The sequence below is a fragment of the Dicentrarchus labrax genome, unplaced genomic scaffold, assembly GCF_905237075.1.
Source record: "Dicentrarchus labrax unplaced genomic scaffold, dlabrax2021, whole genome shotgun sequence".
In the NCBI taxonomy this organism is placed as follows: Eukaryota; Metazoa; Chordata; class Actinopteri; family Moronidae; genus Dicentrarchus; species Dicentrarchus labrax.
In genome coordinates this window covers 33,762,247-33,779,369 of record NW_026136704.1, presented here as the reverse complement: position 1 = coordinate 33,779,369, position 17,123 = coordinate 33,762,247, and the positions used below count along the sequence as shown (strand labels likewise).

Sequence of the window (17,123 nt, the reverse complement as noted above, 5' to 3'; positions counted from 1 at the left end):
GAGACGGCCCTGGAAAGAGTTCATCGTGGATTGTAGTCCATTGAAGTCTGTAGCGGTTTAATAGCCTCTTGGATCAGGGAAGACACATCCTCCTTTAATGAGGTTCTCTGTTTGGTGAACTGTGCAGACAGTTGGTCCATAGCCACAACCGGGGGGGCCTCGGGAGCTGCAGAAGCCTTCCGCCGCACTCGTAGCAGCACGTGTAGCCGGAGTTTCCACTTTCTTGGCTGATTTAGAGTTTTTAGGTTTACTCATCTTATGCGGAGTTGACTAGACTAAGTCGAGCAGTGTTGGTTATATCGAAATGCTCAGAGTCATTATTTAAAAAGGAAAGTAACAAAAAGCAAGCATGTCGCAACCGGAAGCCCCGAGTTTCCATTTTCTAAACTTGTACATTGTAAACCTTCTTCAGCTCTGAACAGATTATTAAACACTGAATGATTTCAAGCAGGAACATTGTCTTCTAAACTCACATCTTTTATTCTTTATTCAGATTGAGTGGCTGCAGTTTGTCAGAGATCAGCTGTTCTTCTCTGGTCTCAGCTCTGAAGTCCAACCCCTCCCATCTGAGAGAGCTGGAGCTGAGTGACAACAACCTGCAGGATTCAGGAGTGAAGCTGCTGTGTGGTTTTCTGGAGAGTCCACACTGTAGACTGGAGACTCTGAGGTCAGTAGATTTGTTTGCTCTGTGTTTATCTACATTGTATTACATATGAGACAATACAAACAAACACACACACACACACACACACACACACACACACACACACAGTGTGAAGTATATTTTCTGATTTCTATCTATCTATCTATCTATCTATCTATCTATCTATCTATCTATGCAAGGTGGTGTAGTGGGGGTGGCGCCGGGAAGGGGGGGCCCAACTGCAATGAACCAGCTTTGGGGGGGCCCAGCTTGCAAAAGGTTGAGAACCCCTGGTTTAGACAACCAATTACATTTATCACTCCAAAACCATTCTAGTATTGGACAGTGCCAAAAGTGCTTGTGATCCTTCAGCCATAACACTGTGACCACTGCCAGTGGACAATACTGGTTATCTGGTTATCAGGGCTCCTGATGGTGGGGGATATATCAGGCAGGAAGTGAACATTTGGTCCTCAGAGTTGATGTGTTAGAAGCAAGAAAAATGGGCAGCGTGAGGATCTGAGCCACTTTGACAAGAGCCCCATTGTGATGGACGACTGGGTCAGAACATCTCCGAACCTGCAGCTCTTGTGGGGGTTCCCGGTCTGCAGAGGTCAGTACCTATCAAAAGTGGTCATAGACTCATTGATGCAGGTGGGGAGTGAAGGCTGGCCCGTGTGGTCCGATCCAACAGACGAGCTACTGTAGCTCAAGCTGCTGAAACAGTCAATGCTGGTTCTGATAGAAACGGGTCAGAACACACAGTGCAGAGCAGGGTGCCCAGGTGGTCATAATGTTAATTGTGATCGGTGTATATTGTGTGTGTGATGCAAGCAGCAAAGCCATAACTTTTATGTAAACTGCAGATCATGTCCTCCATCAAGGTATATGGTTTCTTGTATACTGAAGAGTCAGCTGCTAATGGAGCTCTGTAATCAGTGTTCATCTTGATGACTCTTCCTTTCCTAATGCTGCATCTGTCACCATGTGGTCTTTAGGCTGTCACTTGACTGAGGAATGCAGACAACAACTTCCTCTTCTGATTGGTCCAGGAACACCTGAGCTTCATCAGGTCACTCAGATCACCTGTAAAACATGGCAGATACAGTGTAATACACCGATCAGCCATAACATTATGACCACCTGGGCACCCTGGTGGATATATCTGACGCCTGGGATGCCCTGTAGTAGCTCTCTGGTGTAGCAACCTCTGTCTGGCCCCCGCCAAGCGGATAGTTTGAGAAGATTTGGATCCTCTTGGAGGAGGGGCTGTTTCGCTGCTGTAACTTTGCGACACATTGTAGTAGTGTAACCTCATAATAACAAGCCTGGGTAACTCATGAGGTTGTCAGAGAGTGTGTTGTGCCTTGTCAATGAAAGGCTTCCCTTCAGGGATTCAAATTCAGCATAACAGCACGCCTGACTCAAAACTAACAATATTATTCCGCCATCTCATGTTGTTGTATCCATCTCCATGATAACCATCCATGATTCTTATTTTTATTTTTTAGAAACATTGTTACTCGTGAAAAAAAACCAAAATTAAATCAACTCCTGTAGAGTGTAAAAAGAATGCACACTCTCAAAAACCTTTTTTTTAGGAATTTTTCCCGGGGGGTAAATTTAAGAAGAAAAGGGAGGGGGGGGGGGAAAGGGCCGGGGCCTTTATTTTTTAAAAAGGTGTTTTGTGTGGGTTTTGCTAGAATTTTTTAAAATGAATTAGAAAAATAAAAAAAAATAAATATTAATGGAATTAAGGGGATAAAAATTTTTGTTAAAACCATATAAATAAAGTTTGATTTGATATCTTAATAAATTACTCAATACAGATATGCAGTATTCCCTATATGGACGTGGCATGTAGTGTAATCACACTTTGATTCTTTTTGTTTTTTTTACGGCCGAAAAAAATACCCCCCCCCCACCAAAATCTTAAAGAAAACCCCTATGTTATATACGTCTGAAAACACAGAGAAGAGAGAAAAAAAGCCGAGGGCATTGGCTTGGTCCCCAGGTCCCGAGTGAGGTGGAGGATATTGACCCTGTTTTTTTAGCTGGTGGGTTGTGGTTTTGGGTCTTATATTTTTTAAACTTAAAAACCCCAACGGAAGCAAATTATACCTTTGAAGTGCTGCAGAAGGTGGTCATGGAGCTTGAAGGCAATGCACTGTCCAAAAAAGCCCAAGTCCTGAAGAACAGACTTTATCAGTGAACTGGCTATCCAGGTCTCTCGAGCTTGATTTCTTAAGACATATATTATGTCACCTACCTCTTCCAGTTTTGAGCTTGATTTTTTTAAAAAATATATTTTTTCACCTCCTTCTTCTTTTTTTTGACTTTTCTTTTGGGCGGGTAGGGAGGCTTTTTGTTTTTTTTTTAAATGGAACTATAACATAATTTCCCCCTTTTTTAGAGTTTGGGGTGATTTTTGTTTACTGTGAACATTGAAAAATTATAGTGGCTTGTTTACGATTACCAGTGTTCACATTATGGAACACCCTGTGGTCATGGTCAGGCTGTGTGCTATGTACCATAGAGCAAAAGGACAGGTGTGTATTCAAATGAAAATTCTCTGTCAGTGTTGTATGTACATAGATGAGTTTTAATGTGTGGTGACCGTAGCTTTGGCTTCAGGTTCTGCTAAATGGTGTGCACAAATCTCCCTCTGTTATCCACACGAACCTGCACACATTTCTGACTCCAGGGACTCTTCTTTGTTGAAGGAAAAAAAGGCTATCCAACTTGTTTGCTTGATTTCTTAAGACATTTTTTATGTCACCATCTACCTCTTCCAGTTGTTGGACTTTTCTTTTGGGTGGGTAGGAGGCTTTTTTTTTTTTTTTTTTTTAAATGGAACTATAACATAATTCCCCCCCCATTTTTAGAGTTTGGGGTGATTTTTGTTTACTGTGGAACACTGGTAATTGCAAACAAGCCACTATAATTGTTTCAATGATCACATTATGGAACATCCTGTGGTCACTGTAGCTTTGGCTTCGGGTTTTGGTTCACCAATAATGTTCTGTCTTTGTTGGGGAGAAAAAAAAGGTATTTTTCTGGTAATACTGTATGCATTATTTCATCTACCTCTTACAATTGTTTGATTTATTTGGGTGAGTGGGAGGCTTCTTTTTCCACTATTTTTTTATCAAACTGAAACAGACTACTACCCCTATTTTTAGGGTTTGGGGTGATTTTTCTTTAACTGCCGTTCCTTCTTGATGCTTGAAACAATGTTCTAATAAATATAAATGGAAATTTTCAATTAAATAGTGTTTACTTTGTTTTTTCCTGGAATGTTCATATAAAATTTTTTCCAGGTAGTACACAGCAAGTTGTATTTTTAGTCATTACGGATGTTTGTTATGCACTGTCTGGAGTTAATAATTGAAGATATGTCGGCCTATTACCACCCCTTTTTTTTTTTCCTTAAAAGATTCGGCTTGATTAAGTGGGGTTGGGGGTGTAGAAATTAATTTCTTAAATTACCAATCATCTTATAAAAGTAATTTAAATATTTAAAGTATACCAAACTTAATAGTGTCCAATTTACCTGTGGAAGTTAGGTTAGCTTCACGCAAAAAAAATTATGTTGGTCCAACTGATGATAATTAAATCATACACATTAAAGAATAGCGTTCATTTAACATAAAAAAAATCAGTCAGTTTAGCAGAAGATAATCTAATATACTTAACATCAAATAAATATTTTAAATTTATGTAAGAAAGTCATGTTGGTTTAACGAATAATAATTTAATGTACAGAACATGAATATATCAATTTGAGTAAACATAACTTTATTATGTGCAACCGATGTCCATAATTTTTTTATGTAAATCCAAAAGACTTTTTTTTTCAGTGTGGGCACCCTGGGGGATGGATACCTGTACGCCTGGGATGCCCTGTAGTAGCTCTCTGGTGTAGCAACCTCTGTCTGGCCACGGCAAGCGGATAGTTTGAGAAGATTTGGATCCTCTTGGAGGAGGGGCTGTTTCCGCTGCTGTAACTTTGCGACACATTGTAGTAGTGTAACCTCATAATAACAAGCCTGGGTAACTCATGAGGTTGTCAGAGAGTGTGTTGTTGCCTTGTCAATGAAAGGCTTCCCTTCAGGGGACAGTGTGCCTTGCAGCCTGGCAGTAAAGTCCCTCTGTCCAGGTCCGTCCTTCTGTCCCCTCGGGGGGTGCTGATTATTCTGATGTTGATTCTTCATATTTTTCAGTTAGTTCCTTGTCAGTGTGACTTGGCGTTGCAGTGTGGTGATTTCATCTGAACAATGTATAGCAGACTTTTCCAGCTCCTTGATAGTGTTTTCTCGAGAGGCCGTAATCGTCCCAAGGACTGTGATCGACATCTGTGTTTGTTTCTTAGTGTCTGAACACGGTGTATATCGTCTGTATATGGGTTTCAATGGTGGGAGCATATATCATCTTGAACCTGGGTGACTTCACTTTGTGGAGCAGCAATAACAGCAAGCACTGCACACTTAAATGCATCAGGATCCATATCAACATAATCGTAATGTAATGTAATTTGTGAATTTACAAACTGCACATGAGTTGGTTACTGTTCCATTTATCTTTATCTTTATCATTATCATTATCATAAAGAGCTAGTTTTGATAAAAGTATTATAAAAGCCAAATGATTCTAAAACCATATATAAAAAGAACTAGTTTACACGATCAAAGGCCTTTTTCGCATCCAACCCCACCAAGATTGCTTCTATGTTATATTTCGTCATATGGTTAATTACGTGTGAGGTTCGTCTGATATTGTCTTGAGTTTGTCTTTGGCAGACTAATCCTGTCTGGTCCAGGCTGATGTGGTAAAAGTCCCTCTATTCATATGGCCAATATATGTGTAAATACTTTATAGTCCTGGTTTAACACACCTACTGGTCTAAAGTTACTGCATTCAAGCTTATCCTTACCTTCCTTTGGTATCAATGAAATTACTGCTTTCCTCCAGGAGAGGGGGATCTGGCTCTCTTTAAGAACACTGTTAAAGGTGGACTGCAGGACAGGGATCAGTGAATCCTTCATTAACAATCAGTGGGAAACTTGTCTGGTCCTGGAGCCTTTTTTGATTTCAGATGAGCTATAGCTGAGCTAATTTCTTTCTCCTTCTATGACCCGTAAAATATGATGATGAAAACAGGTACTTGAATCCCATTATTTTTTATTGAGCATGTTCGTTATCAGTAAGGTGTGTTTCTGCAACTTCAACATTATTTGTTTGAGTAAACCATTCACATTACAAGTTAACATTTTGACTGCTTGCACTCAGCATCCAATAAACATCAACGTAACTGGGATTCAAACCTAACTGAATCACAGGCAACACCCCAGAGGCTGCGGTGAACAGCAGCAACAAAATGCCCTTGAATGAGCAAGAACATCGTATGAACAGCAAGAACTAAATGTTAACTTCCACATTTGGGATCCTTCGTGTAACTGGCACTGAATTGACTTCTTACTTCTTCCTCTGGTCCTTGTCAAAGTCGCTCAAATCCTCACGCTGCCCATTTTTCATTCTTCTAAAACATCAACTTTGAGGACAAAATGTTCACTTGCTGTCTGATATATCCCCCCCACTGACAGGAACCCTGATAACCAGATAAATCAGTGTTAATCACTGTCAATGCTCACTGTGTTAGGGCTGATTGGTGTATAAGCATCTTGTTGAGCTTCATATTTCAAATATATCTAATATAATATCTCTCTCTTATTTAACCTAAACTTAAACCTTCTTCAGCTCTGAACAGATTATTAAACACTGAATGATTTCAAGCAGGAACATTGTCTTCTAAACTCACATCTTTTATTCTTTATTCAGATTGAGGAGCTGCAGTTTGTCAGAGATCAGCTGTTCTTCTCTGGTCTCAGCTCTGAAGTCCAACCCCTCCCATCTGAGAGAGCTGGACCTGAGTAACAACAAGCTGCAGGATTCAGGAGTGAAGCTGCTGTGTGGTTTTCTGGAGAGTCCACACTGTAGACTGGAGACTCTGAGGTCAGACACCATGTTTTCTTTCTGTGCTGAGATGAATGTGATGTTAAGTTGTGCTGACAGTAAAGTGCAGACAGGTTGATATTAAACTGATCCACACTGAGTATCTGAATGCTAAAGGCTGTTTTCTTCTTCTGTGGTTTAGTGCATTGACTGTGGCAGAGCAATGTTGAGCTCCACATTTAAAACCTTCATAGAACAAGAAGAATCTACACTGAATAATTCACTGTGAACCTCTTCAGCTCTGGATTTAATCTGATATTAACATCATGGTTTTAACCAATGAGAATAAAAATACAGACATACAATGAGTAGTTCAATAATCTCTATTTCAACCATCAGACAATAACAAATATATTCAGCATTTGATTTTTCCACCAATAATATGAAACTATATAATGCTTCTACTGACTGAACTGTTTCATTGTAAACTCACATCTTTTATTCTTTATTCAGATTGAGTTACTGCAGGTTGTCAGAGATCAGCTGTTCTTCTCTGGTCTCAGCTCTGAAGTCCAACCCCTCCCATCTGAGAGAGCTGGACCTGAGTGACAACAACCTGCAGGATTCAGGAGTGAAGCTGCTGTGTGGTTTTCTGGAGAGTCCACACTGTAGACTGGAGACTCTGAGGTCAGACACCGTGTTTTCTTTCTGTGCTGAGATGAATGTGATGTTAAGTTGTGCTGACAGTAAAGTGCAGACAGGTTGATATTTATGAGCTAAAATCTCCTTCAGATTTAATGACATTAAAACTCAGATTAAATGTTTGAAAGTGAAAAATAAGATTTAAACATCTGTAAATGACATTTGTATGTCACACTTGTAGTAATATGTAATATATTTAATAATTTAACAGTGGTTGATTGTCTCTTAACCTCTTCATCATTTCATTCCCACCTTTCCCTCATGATCCTCTGAACACAAACACAAACATGTGTTTTCGTCCCTCTCAGACAGGAACAAACATATCAGCTTGTTCCAAACCTTTCTGATGATAAGTGACGTTTCTACTGACTGAATATTTACACTCAAGATGACAGCATTTTATCTTTAATAGTGGAACCTTCAATCACTTTCTGTGGCTTTTTCTTTGTGTTTGGCTGCACAACATGAGTTTGTATAGATGGAGCCACTGGTGGAGCTGCAGAGGTTCAGAGCTGAAGTCACTACGTCTTTATTGAAGCAGCAGCACGTTGTCAGTAATATTAATGAGAGCTCTTTTTACCTCTTTGTATTTTACAATTTGCAACCTGCATCCTGTTGGGTTCAGGTGTTTCGATTTTCTAAACTTGTACATTGTAAACCTTCTTCAGCTCTGAACAGATTATTAAACACTGAATGATTTCAAGCAGGAACATTGTCTTCTAAACTCACATCTTTTATTCTTTATTCAGATTGATTAACTGCAGGTTGTCAGAGATCAGCTGTTCTTCTCTGGTCTCAGCTCTGAAGTCCAACCCCTCCCATCTGAGAGAGCTGGACCTGAGTAACAACTACCTGCAGGAATCAGATGTGAAGCTGCTGTCTGATCTTGTGGAGAGTCCACACTGTAGACTGGAGACTCTGAGGTCAGACACCATTTTTTATTTCTGTGCTGAGATTGATTTTCTCTTTTTCCAACATCTTATTTTAACAATAAACATGCACACACATAACAGACATAAAGTACCCAGTACCATTATACAAAATAACAGCAAGACAGACAAGGGAACAATGTCCAAAGTCTCCAAAGGCAGCAGTGTTAGAAACGTCTGCCAATAAAGAGTAAAGGGGTGAGAGAAAAAATATATATGCAAAAAGAATGTGGGTTGGGAGTACCAGAATATTAGTCAGTATGCAGAATATGGCAGAATTCACACAGATACTGACACAGCAGAGTAACAGCAACAGAGCTCTTGGGTCAAACAGTTAGGTCTCATCCAGCATTGTCAGAAAAGGTTTTCATATGTTCATGAAATCATTTTGTGAGTTCCCTTTGCTAAAATGAATCTGTTGCATTATAAACCTTTCCATTGAGCCACCACCTAAAGCACGGGGACAATGGAGACTTCCAATTGAATAATATTGTTTATGCTGCAACCACGCCTGCTTTGAGATCCCACTTTTGATGGGAGACAATGGGCCTTGTCCTATCAGAGCAACCAAATATTGCCTAATTACAGTCTGGCTGAACGCTTATTCCATATTGTTTAGACAACCAATTACATTTATCACTCCAAAACCATTCTAGTATTGGACAGTGCCAAAAGTGCTTGGGATCCTTCAGCCATAACACTGTGACCACTGCCAGTGGACAATACTGGTTATCTGGTTATCAGGGCTCCTGATGGTGGGGGGATATATCAGGCAGGAAGTGAACATTTGGTCCTCAGAGTTGATGTGTTAGAAGCAAGAAAAATGGGCAGCGTGAGGATCTGAGCCACTTTGACAAGAGCCCCATTGTGATGGTCCGAACCTGCAGCTCTTGTGGGGGTTCCCGGTCTGCAGAGGTCAGTACCAATCAAAAGTGGTCATAGACTCATTGATGCAGGTGGGGGAGTGAAGGCTGGCCCGTGTGGTCCGATCCAACAGACGAGCTACTGTAGCTCAAGCTGCTGAAACAGTCAATGCTGGTTCTGATAGAAACGGGTCAGAACACACAGTGCAGAGCAGGGTGCCCAGGTGGTCATAATGTTAATTGTGATCGGTGTATATTGTGTGTGTGATGCAAGCAGCAAAGCCATAACTTTTATGTAAACTGCAGATCATGTCCTCCATCAAGGTATATGGTTTCTTGTATACTGAAGAGTCAGCTGCTAATGGAGCTCTGTAATCAGTGTTCATCTTGATGACTCTTCCTTTCCTAATGCTGCATCTGTCACCATGTGGTCTTTAGGCTGTCACTTGACTGAGGAATGCAGACAACAACTTCCTCTTCTGACTGGTCCAGGAACACCTGAGCTTCATCAGGTCACTCAGATCACCTGTAAAACATGGCAGATACAGTGTAATACACCGATCAGCCATAACATTATGACCACCTGGGCACCCTGGTGGATATATCTGACGCCTGGGATGCCCTGTAGTAGCTCTCTGGTGTAGCAACCTCTGTCTGGCCACGGCAAGCGGATAGTTTGAGAAGATTTGGATCCTCTTGGAGGAGGGGGCTGTTTCGCTGCTGTAACTTTGCGACACATTGTAGTAGTGTAACCTCATAATAACAAGCCTGGGTAACTCATGAGGTTGTCAGAGAGTGTGTTGTGCCTTGTCAATGAAAGGCTTCCCTTCAGGGACAGTGTGCCTTGCAGCCTGGCAGTAAAGTCCCTCTGTCCAGGTCCGTCCTTCTGTCCCCTCGGGGGTGCTGATATTCTGATGTTGATTCTTCATATTTTTCAGTTAGTTCCTCTACTTCAGAGTTCAGTGTGACTTGGCGTTGCAGTGTGGTGATTTCATCTGAACAATGTATAGCAGACTTTTCCAGCTCCTTGATAGTGTTTTCTCGAGAGGCCGTAATCGTCCCAAGGACTGTGATCGACATCTGTGTTTGTTTCTTAGTGTCTGAACACGGTGTATATCGTCTGTATATGGGTTTCAATGGTGGGAGCATATATCATCTTGAACCTGGGTGACTTCACTTTGTGGAGCAGCAATAACAGCAAGCACTGCACACTTAAATGCATCAGGATCCATATCAACATAATCGTAATGTAATGTAATTTGTGAATTTACAAACTGCACATGAGTTGGTTACTGTTCCATTTATCTTTATCTTTATCATTATCATTATCATAAAGAGCTAGTTTTGATAAAAGTATTATAAAAGCCAAATGATTCTAAAACCATATATAAAAAGAACTAGTTTACACAATCAAAGGCCTTTTTCGCATCCAACCCCACCAAGATTGCTTCTATGTTATATTTCGTCATATGGTTAATTACGTGTGAGGTTCGTCTGATATTGTCTTGAGTTTGTCTTTGGCAGACTAATCCTGTCTGGTCCAGGCTGATGTGGTAAAAGTCCCTCTATTCATATGGCCAATATATGTGTAAATACTTTATAGTCCTGGTTTAACACACCTACTGGTCTAAAGTTACTGCATTCAAGCTTATCCTTACCTTCCTTTGGTATCAATGAAATTACTGCTTTCCTCCAGGAGAGGGGGATCTTGCTCTCTTTAAGAACACTGTTAAAGGTGGACTGCAGGACAGGGATCAGTGAATCCTTCATTAATAATCAGTGGGAAACTTGTCTGGTCCTGGAGCCCTTTTTGATTTCAGATGAGCTATCGCTGAGCTAATTTCTTTCTCCTTCTATGACCCGTAAAATATGATGATGAAAACAGGTACTTGAATCCCATTATTTTTTATTGAGCATGTTCGTTATCGGTAAGGTGTGTTTCTGCAACTTCAACATTATTTGTTTGAGTAAACCATTCACATTACAAGTTAACATTTTGACTGCTTGCACTCAGCATCCAATAAACATCAACGTAACTGGGATTCAAACCTAACTGAATCACAGGCAACACCCCAGAGGCTGCGGTGAACAGCAGCAACAAAATGCCCTTGAATGAGCAAGAACATCGTATGAACAGCAAGAACTAAATGTTAACTTCCACATTTGGGATCCTTCGTGTAACTGGCACTGAATTGACTTCTTACTTCTTCCTCTGGTCCTTGTCAAAGTCGCTCAAATCCTCACGCTGCCCATTTTTCCTTCTTCTAAAACATCAACTTTGAGGACAAAATGTTCACTTGCTGTCTGATATATTCCCCCCCCACTGACAGGAACCCTGATAACCAAATAAATCAGTGTTAATCACTGTCAATGCTCACTGTGTTAGGGCTGATTGGTGTATAAGCATCTTGTTGAGCTTCATATTTCAAATATATCTAATATAACATCTCTCTCTTATTTAACCTAAACTTAAACCTTCTTCAGCTCTGAACAGATTATTAAACACTGAATGATTTCAAGCAGGAACATTGTCTTCTAAACTCACATCTTTTATTCTTTATTCAGATTGAGTGGCTGCAGTTTGTCAGAGATCAGCTGTTCTTCTCTGGTCTCAGCTCTGAAGTCCAACCCCTCCCATCTGAGAGAGCTGGACCTGAGTAACAACAACAACCTGCAGGATTCAGGAGTGAAGCTGCTGTGTGGTTTTCTGGAGAGTCCACACTGTAGACTGCAGACTCTGAGGTCAGACACCATGTTTTCTTTCTGTGCTGAGATGAATGTGATGTTAAGTTGTGCTGACAGTAAAGTGCAGACATAAGGCTGATATTATACTGATCCACACTGAGTATCTGAATGCTAAAGGCTGTTTTCTTCTTCTGTGGTTTAGTGCATTGACTGTGGCAGAGCAATGTTGAGCTCCACATTTAAAACCTTCATAGAACAAGAAGAATCTACACTGAATAATTCACTGTGAACCTCTTCAGCTCTGGATTTAATCTGATATTAACATCATGGTTTTAACCAATGAGAATAAAAATACAGACATACAATGAGTAGTTCAATAATCTCTATTTCAACCATCAGGCAATAACAAATATATTCAGCATTTGATTTTTCCACCAATAATATGAAACTATATAATGCTTCTACTGACTGAACTGTTTCATTGTAAACTCACATCTTTTATTCTTTATTCAGATTGAGTTACTGCAGTTTGTCAGAGATCAGCTGTTCTTCTCTGGGCTCAGCTCTGAAGTCCAACCCCTCCCATCTGAGAGAGCTGGACCTGAGTAACAACAAGCTGCAGGATTCAGGAGTGAAGCTGCTGTGTGGTTTTCTGGAGAGTCCACACTGTAGACTGGAGACTCTGAGGTCAGACACCGTGTTTTCTTTCTGTGCTGAGATGAATGTGATGTTAAGTTGTGCTGACAGTAAAGTGCAGACAGGTTGATATTTATGAGCTAAAATCTCCTTCAGATTTGACATTAAACTCAGATTAAATGTTTGAAAGTGAAAAATAAGATTTAAACATCTGTAAATGACATTTGTATGTCACACTTGTAGTAATATGTAATATATTTAATAATTTAACAGTGGTTGATTGTCTCTTAACCTCTTCATCATTTCATTCCCACCTTTCCCTCATGATCCTCTGAACACAAACACAAACATGTGTTTTCTTCCCTCTCAGACAGGAACAAACATATCAGCTTGTTCCAAACCTTTCTGATGATAAGTGACGTTTCCTCTGACTGAATATTTACACTCAAGATGACAGCATTTTATCTTTAATAGTGGAACCTTCAATCACTTTCTGTGGCTTTTTCTTTGTGTTTGGCTGCACAACATGAGTTTGTATAGATGGAGCCACTGGTGGAGCTGCAGAGGTTCAGAGCTGAAGTCACTACGTCTTTATTGAAGCAGCAGCACGTTGTCATTAATATTAATGAGAGCTCTTTTTACCTCTTTGTATTTTACAGTTTGCAACCTGCATCCTGTTGGGTTCAGGTGTTTCGATTTTCTAAACTTGTACATTGTAAACCTTCTTCAGCTCTGAACAGATTATTAAACACTGAATGATTTCAAGCAGGAACATTGTCTTCTAAACTCACATCTTTTATTCTTTATTCAGATTGATTAACTGCAGGTTGTCAGAGATCAGCTGTTCTTCTCTGGTCTCAGCTCTGAAGTCCAACCCCTCCCATCTGAGAGAGCTGGAGCTGAGTAACAACTACCTGCAGGAATCAGATGTGAAGCTGCTGTCTGATCTTGTGGAGAGTCCACACTGTAGACTGGAGACTCTGAGGTCAGACACCATTTTTTATTTCTGTGCTGAGATTGATTTTCTCTTTTTCCAACATCTTATTTTAACAATAAACATGCACACACATAACAGACATAAAGAACCCAGTACCATTATACAAAATAACAGCAAGACAGACAAGGGAACAATGTCCAAAGTCTCCAAAGGCAGCAGTGTTAGAAACGTCTGCCAATAAAGAGTAAAGGGGTGAGAGAAAAAATATATATGCAAAAAAGAATGTGGGTTGGGAGTACCAGAATATTAGTCAGTATGCAGAATATGGCAGAATTCACACAGATACTGACACAGCAGAGTAACAGCAACAGAGCTCTTGGGTCAAACAGTTAGGTCTCATCCAGCATTGTCAAATAAGGTTTTCATATGTTCATGAAATCATTTTGTGAGTTCCCTTTGCTAAAATGAATCTGTTGCATTATAAACCTTTCCATTGAGCCACCACCTAAAGCACGGGGACAATGGAGACTTCCAATTGAATAATATTGTTTATGCTGCAACCACGCCTGCTTTGAGATCCCACTTTTGATGGGAGACAATGGGCCTTGTCCTATCAGAGCAACCAAATATTGCCTAATTACAGTCTGGCTGAACGCTTATTCCATATTGTTTAGACAACCAATTACATTTATCACTCCAAAACCATTCTAGTATTGGACAGTGCCAAAAGTGCTTGGGATCCTTCAGCCATAACACTGTGACCACTGCCAGTGGACAATACTGGTTATCTGGTTATCAGGGCTCCTGATGGTGGGGGATATATCAGGCAGGAAGTGAACATTTGGTCCTCAGAGTTGATGTGTTAGAAGCAAGAAAAATGGGCAGCGTGAGGATCTGAGCCACTTTGACAAGAGCCCCATTGTGATGGACGACTGGGTCAGAACATCTCCGAACCTGCAGCTCTTGTGGGGGTTCCCGGTCTGCAGAGGTCAGTACCAATCAAAAGTGGTCATAGACTCATTGATGCAGGTGGGGAGTGAAGGCTGGCCCGTGTGGTCCGATCCAACAGACGAGCTACTGTAGCTCAAGCTGCTGAAACAGTCAATGCTGGTTCTGATAGAAACGGGTCAGAACACACAGTGCAGAGCAGGGTGCCCAGGTGGTCATAATGTTAATTGTGATCGGTGTATATTGTGTCTGTGATGCAAGCAGCAAAGCCATAACTTTTATGTAAACTGCAGATCAGGTCCTCCATCAAGGTATATGGTTTCTTGTATACTGAAGAGTCAGCTGCTAATGGAGCTCTGTAATCAGTGTTCATCTTGATGACTCTTCCTTTCCTAATGCTGCATCTGTCACCATGTGGTCTTTAGGCTGTCACTTGACTGAGGAATGCAGACAACAACTTCCTCTTCTGACTGGTCCAGGAACACCTGAGCTTCATCAGGTCACTCAGATCACCTGTAAAACATGGCAGTTACAGTGTAATACACCGATCAGCCATAACATTATGACCACCTGGGCACCCTGGTGGATATATCTGACGCCTGGGATGCCCTGTAGTTGCTCTCTGGTGTAGCAACCTCTGTCTGGCCACGGCAAGCGGATAGTTTGAGAAGATTTGGATCCTCTTGGAGGAGGGGCTGTTTCGCTGCTGTAACTTTGTGACACATTGTAGTAGTGTAACCTCATAATAACAAGCCTGGGTAACTCATGAGGTTGTCAGAGAGTGTGTTGTGCCTTGTCAATGAAAGGCTTCCCTTCAGGGACAGTGTGCCTTGCAGCCTGGCAGTAAAGTTCCTCTGTCTGGGTCCTTCTGTCCCCTCGGGGGTGCTGATTATTCTGATGTTGATTCTTCATATTTTTCAGTTAGTTCCTCTACTTCAGAGTTCAGTGTGACTTGGCGTTGCAGTGTGGTGATTTCATCTGAACAATGTATAGCAGACTTTTCCAGCTCCTTGATAGTGTTTTCTCGAGAGGCCGTAATCGTCCCAAGGACTGTGATCAACATCTGTGTTTGTTTCTTAGTGTCTGAACACGGTGTATATCGTCTGTATATGGGTTTCAATGGTGGGAGCATATATCATCTTGAACCTGGGTGACTTCACTTTGTGGAGCAGCAATAACAGCAAGCACTGCACACTTAAATGCATCAGGATCCATATCAACATAATCGTAATGTAATGTAATTTGTGAATTTACAAACTGCACATGAGTTGGTTACTGTTCCATTTATCTTAATTCTCGCCCTTGGTTTATCATAAAGAGCTAGTTTTGATAAGCAGTATTATAAAAGCCAAATGATTCTAAAACCATAAATAAAAAGAACTAGTTTACACAGTCAAAGGCCTTTTTCGCATCCAACCCCACCAACATTGCTTCTATGTCATATTTCGTCATATGGTTAATTACGTGTGAGGTTCGTTTGATATTGTCTTGAGTTTGTCTTTGGCAGACTAATCCTGTCTGGTCCAGGCTGATGTGGTAAAAGTCCCTCTATTCATATGGCCAATATATGTGTAAATACTTTATAGTCCTGGTTTAACACACCTACTGGTCTAAAGTTACTGCATTCAAGCTTATCCTTACCTTCCTTTGGTATCAATGAAATTACTGCTTTCCTCCAGGAGAGGGGGATCTTGCTCTCTTTAAGAACACTGTTAAAGGTGGACTGCAGGACAGGGATCAGTGAATCCTTCATTAATAATCAGTGGGAAACTTGTCTGGTCCTGGAGCCCTTTTTGATTTCAGATGAGCTATAGCTGAGCTAATTTCTTTCTCCTTCAATGACCCGTAAAATATGATGATGAAAACAGGTACTTGAATCCCATTATTTTTTATTGAGCATGTTCGTTATCGGTAAGGTGTGTTTCTGCAACTTCAACATTATTTGTTTGAGTAAACCATTCACATTACAAGTTAACATTTTGACTGCTTGCACTCAGCATCCAATAAACATCAACGTAACTGGGATTCAAACCTAACTGAATCACAGGCAACACCCCAGAGGCTGCGGTAAACAGCAGCAACAAAATGCCCTTGAATGAGCAAGAACATCGTATGAACAGCAAGAACTAAATGTTAACTTCCACATTTGGGATCCTTTGTGTAACTGGCACTGAATTGACTTCTTACTTCTTCCTCTGGTCCTTGTCAAAGTCGCTCAAATCCTCACGCTGCCCATTTTTCCTTCTTCTAAAACATCAACTTTGAGGACAAAATGTTCACTTGCTGTCTGATATATCCCCCCCCACTGACAGGAACCCTGATAACCAGATAAATCAGTGTTAATCACTGTCAATGCTCACTGTGTTAGGGCTGATTGGTGTATAAGCATCTTGTTGAGCTTCATATTTCAAATATATCTAATATAACATCTCTCTCTTATTTAACCTAAACTTAAACCTTCTTCAGCTCTGAGCAGATTATTAAACACTGAATGATTTCAAGCAGGAACATTGTCTTCTAAACTCACATCTTTTATTCTTTATGCAGATTGAGTGACTGCAGGTTGTCAGAGATCAACTGTCCGCCTCTGGTCTCAGCTCTGAAGTCCAACCCCTCCCATCTGAGAGAGCTGGACCTGAGTAACAACAACCTGCAGGATTCAGGAGTGAAGCTGCTGTGTGGTTTTCTGGAGAGTCCACACTGTAGACTGGAGACTCTGAGGTCAGTAGATTTGTTTGCTCTGTGTTTATCTACATTGTATTACATGTGAGACAATACAAACAAACACACACACACACACACACACACACACACACACACACACACAC

The 17,123-nt window shown here is 40.8% G+C and overlaps 1 protein-coding gene and 1 long non-coding RNA gene across 51 annotated transcripts in view; one reads left to right on the top strand and one right to left on the bottom strand.

The window, feature by feature from the left end:
* LOC127362925 (NACHT, LRR and PYD domains-containing protein 12-like) overlaps positions 1-17,123 on the top strand; it is a 42,115-nt gene that overhangs the window by 14,758 nt on the left and 10,234 nt on the right. For 10 of the 50 annotated variants that reach the window (XM_051399233.1, XM_051399266.1, XM_051399255.1 and 7 more), the window contains 8 exons: positions 494-667; positions 6,482-6,655; positions 7,109-7,282; positions 8,047-8,220; positions 11,655-11,831; positions 12,288-12,461; positions 13,222-13,395; positions 16,843-17,016. In XM_051399233.1, coding sequence (XP_051255193.1) covers positions 494-667; positions 6,482-6,655; positions 7,109-7,282; positions 8,047-8,220; positions 11,655-11,831; positions 12,288-12,461; positions 13,222-13,395; positions 16,843-17,016 — 1,395 coding nt within the window. The remainder of the gene's footprint in view (positions 1-493; positions 668-6,481; positions 6,656-7,108; positions 7,283-8,046; positions 8,221-11,654; positions 11,832-12,287; positions 12,462-13,221; positions 13,396-16,842; positions 17,017-17,123) is intronic. The other 40 variants (XM_051399276.1, XM_051399270.1, XM_051399252.1 and 37 more) reach the window with 32 other exon arrangements.
* On the bottom strand, positions 7,932-12,468 carry LOC127362988 (uncharacterized). The gene is made up of 3 exons (XR_007884611.1): positions 12,376-12,468; positions 11,565-11,742; positions 7,932-7,956 (listed from the first exon to the last, which is right to left on the bottom strand). It is a non-coding gene; the product is annotated as an uncharacterized LOC127362988 (long non-coding RNA).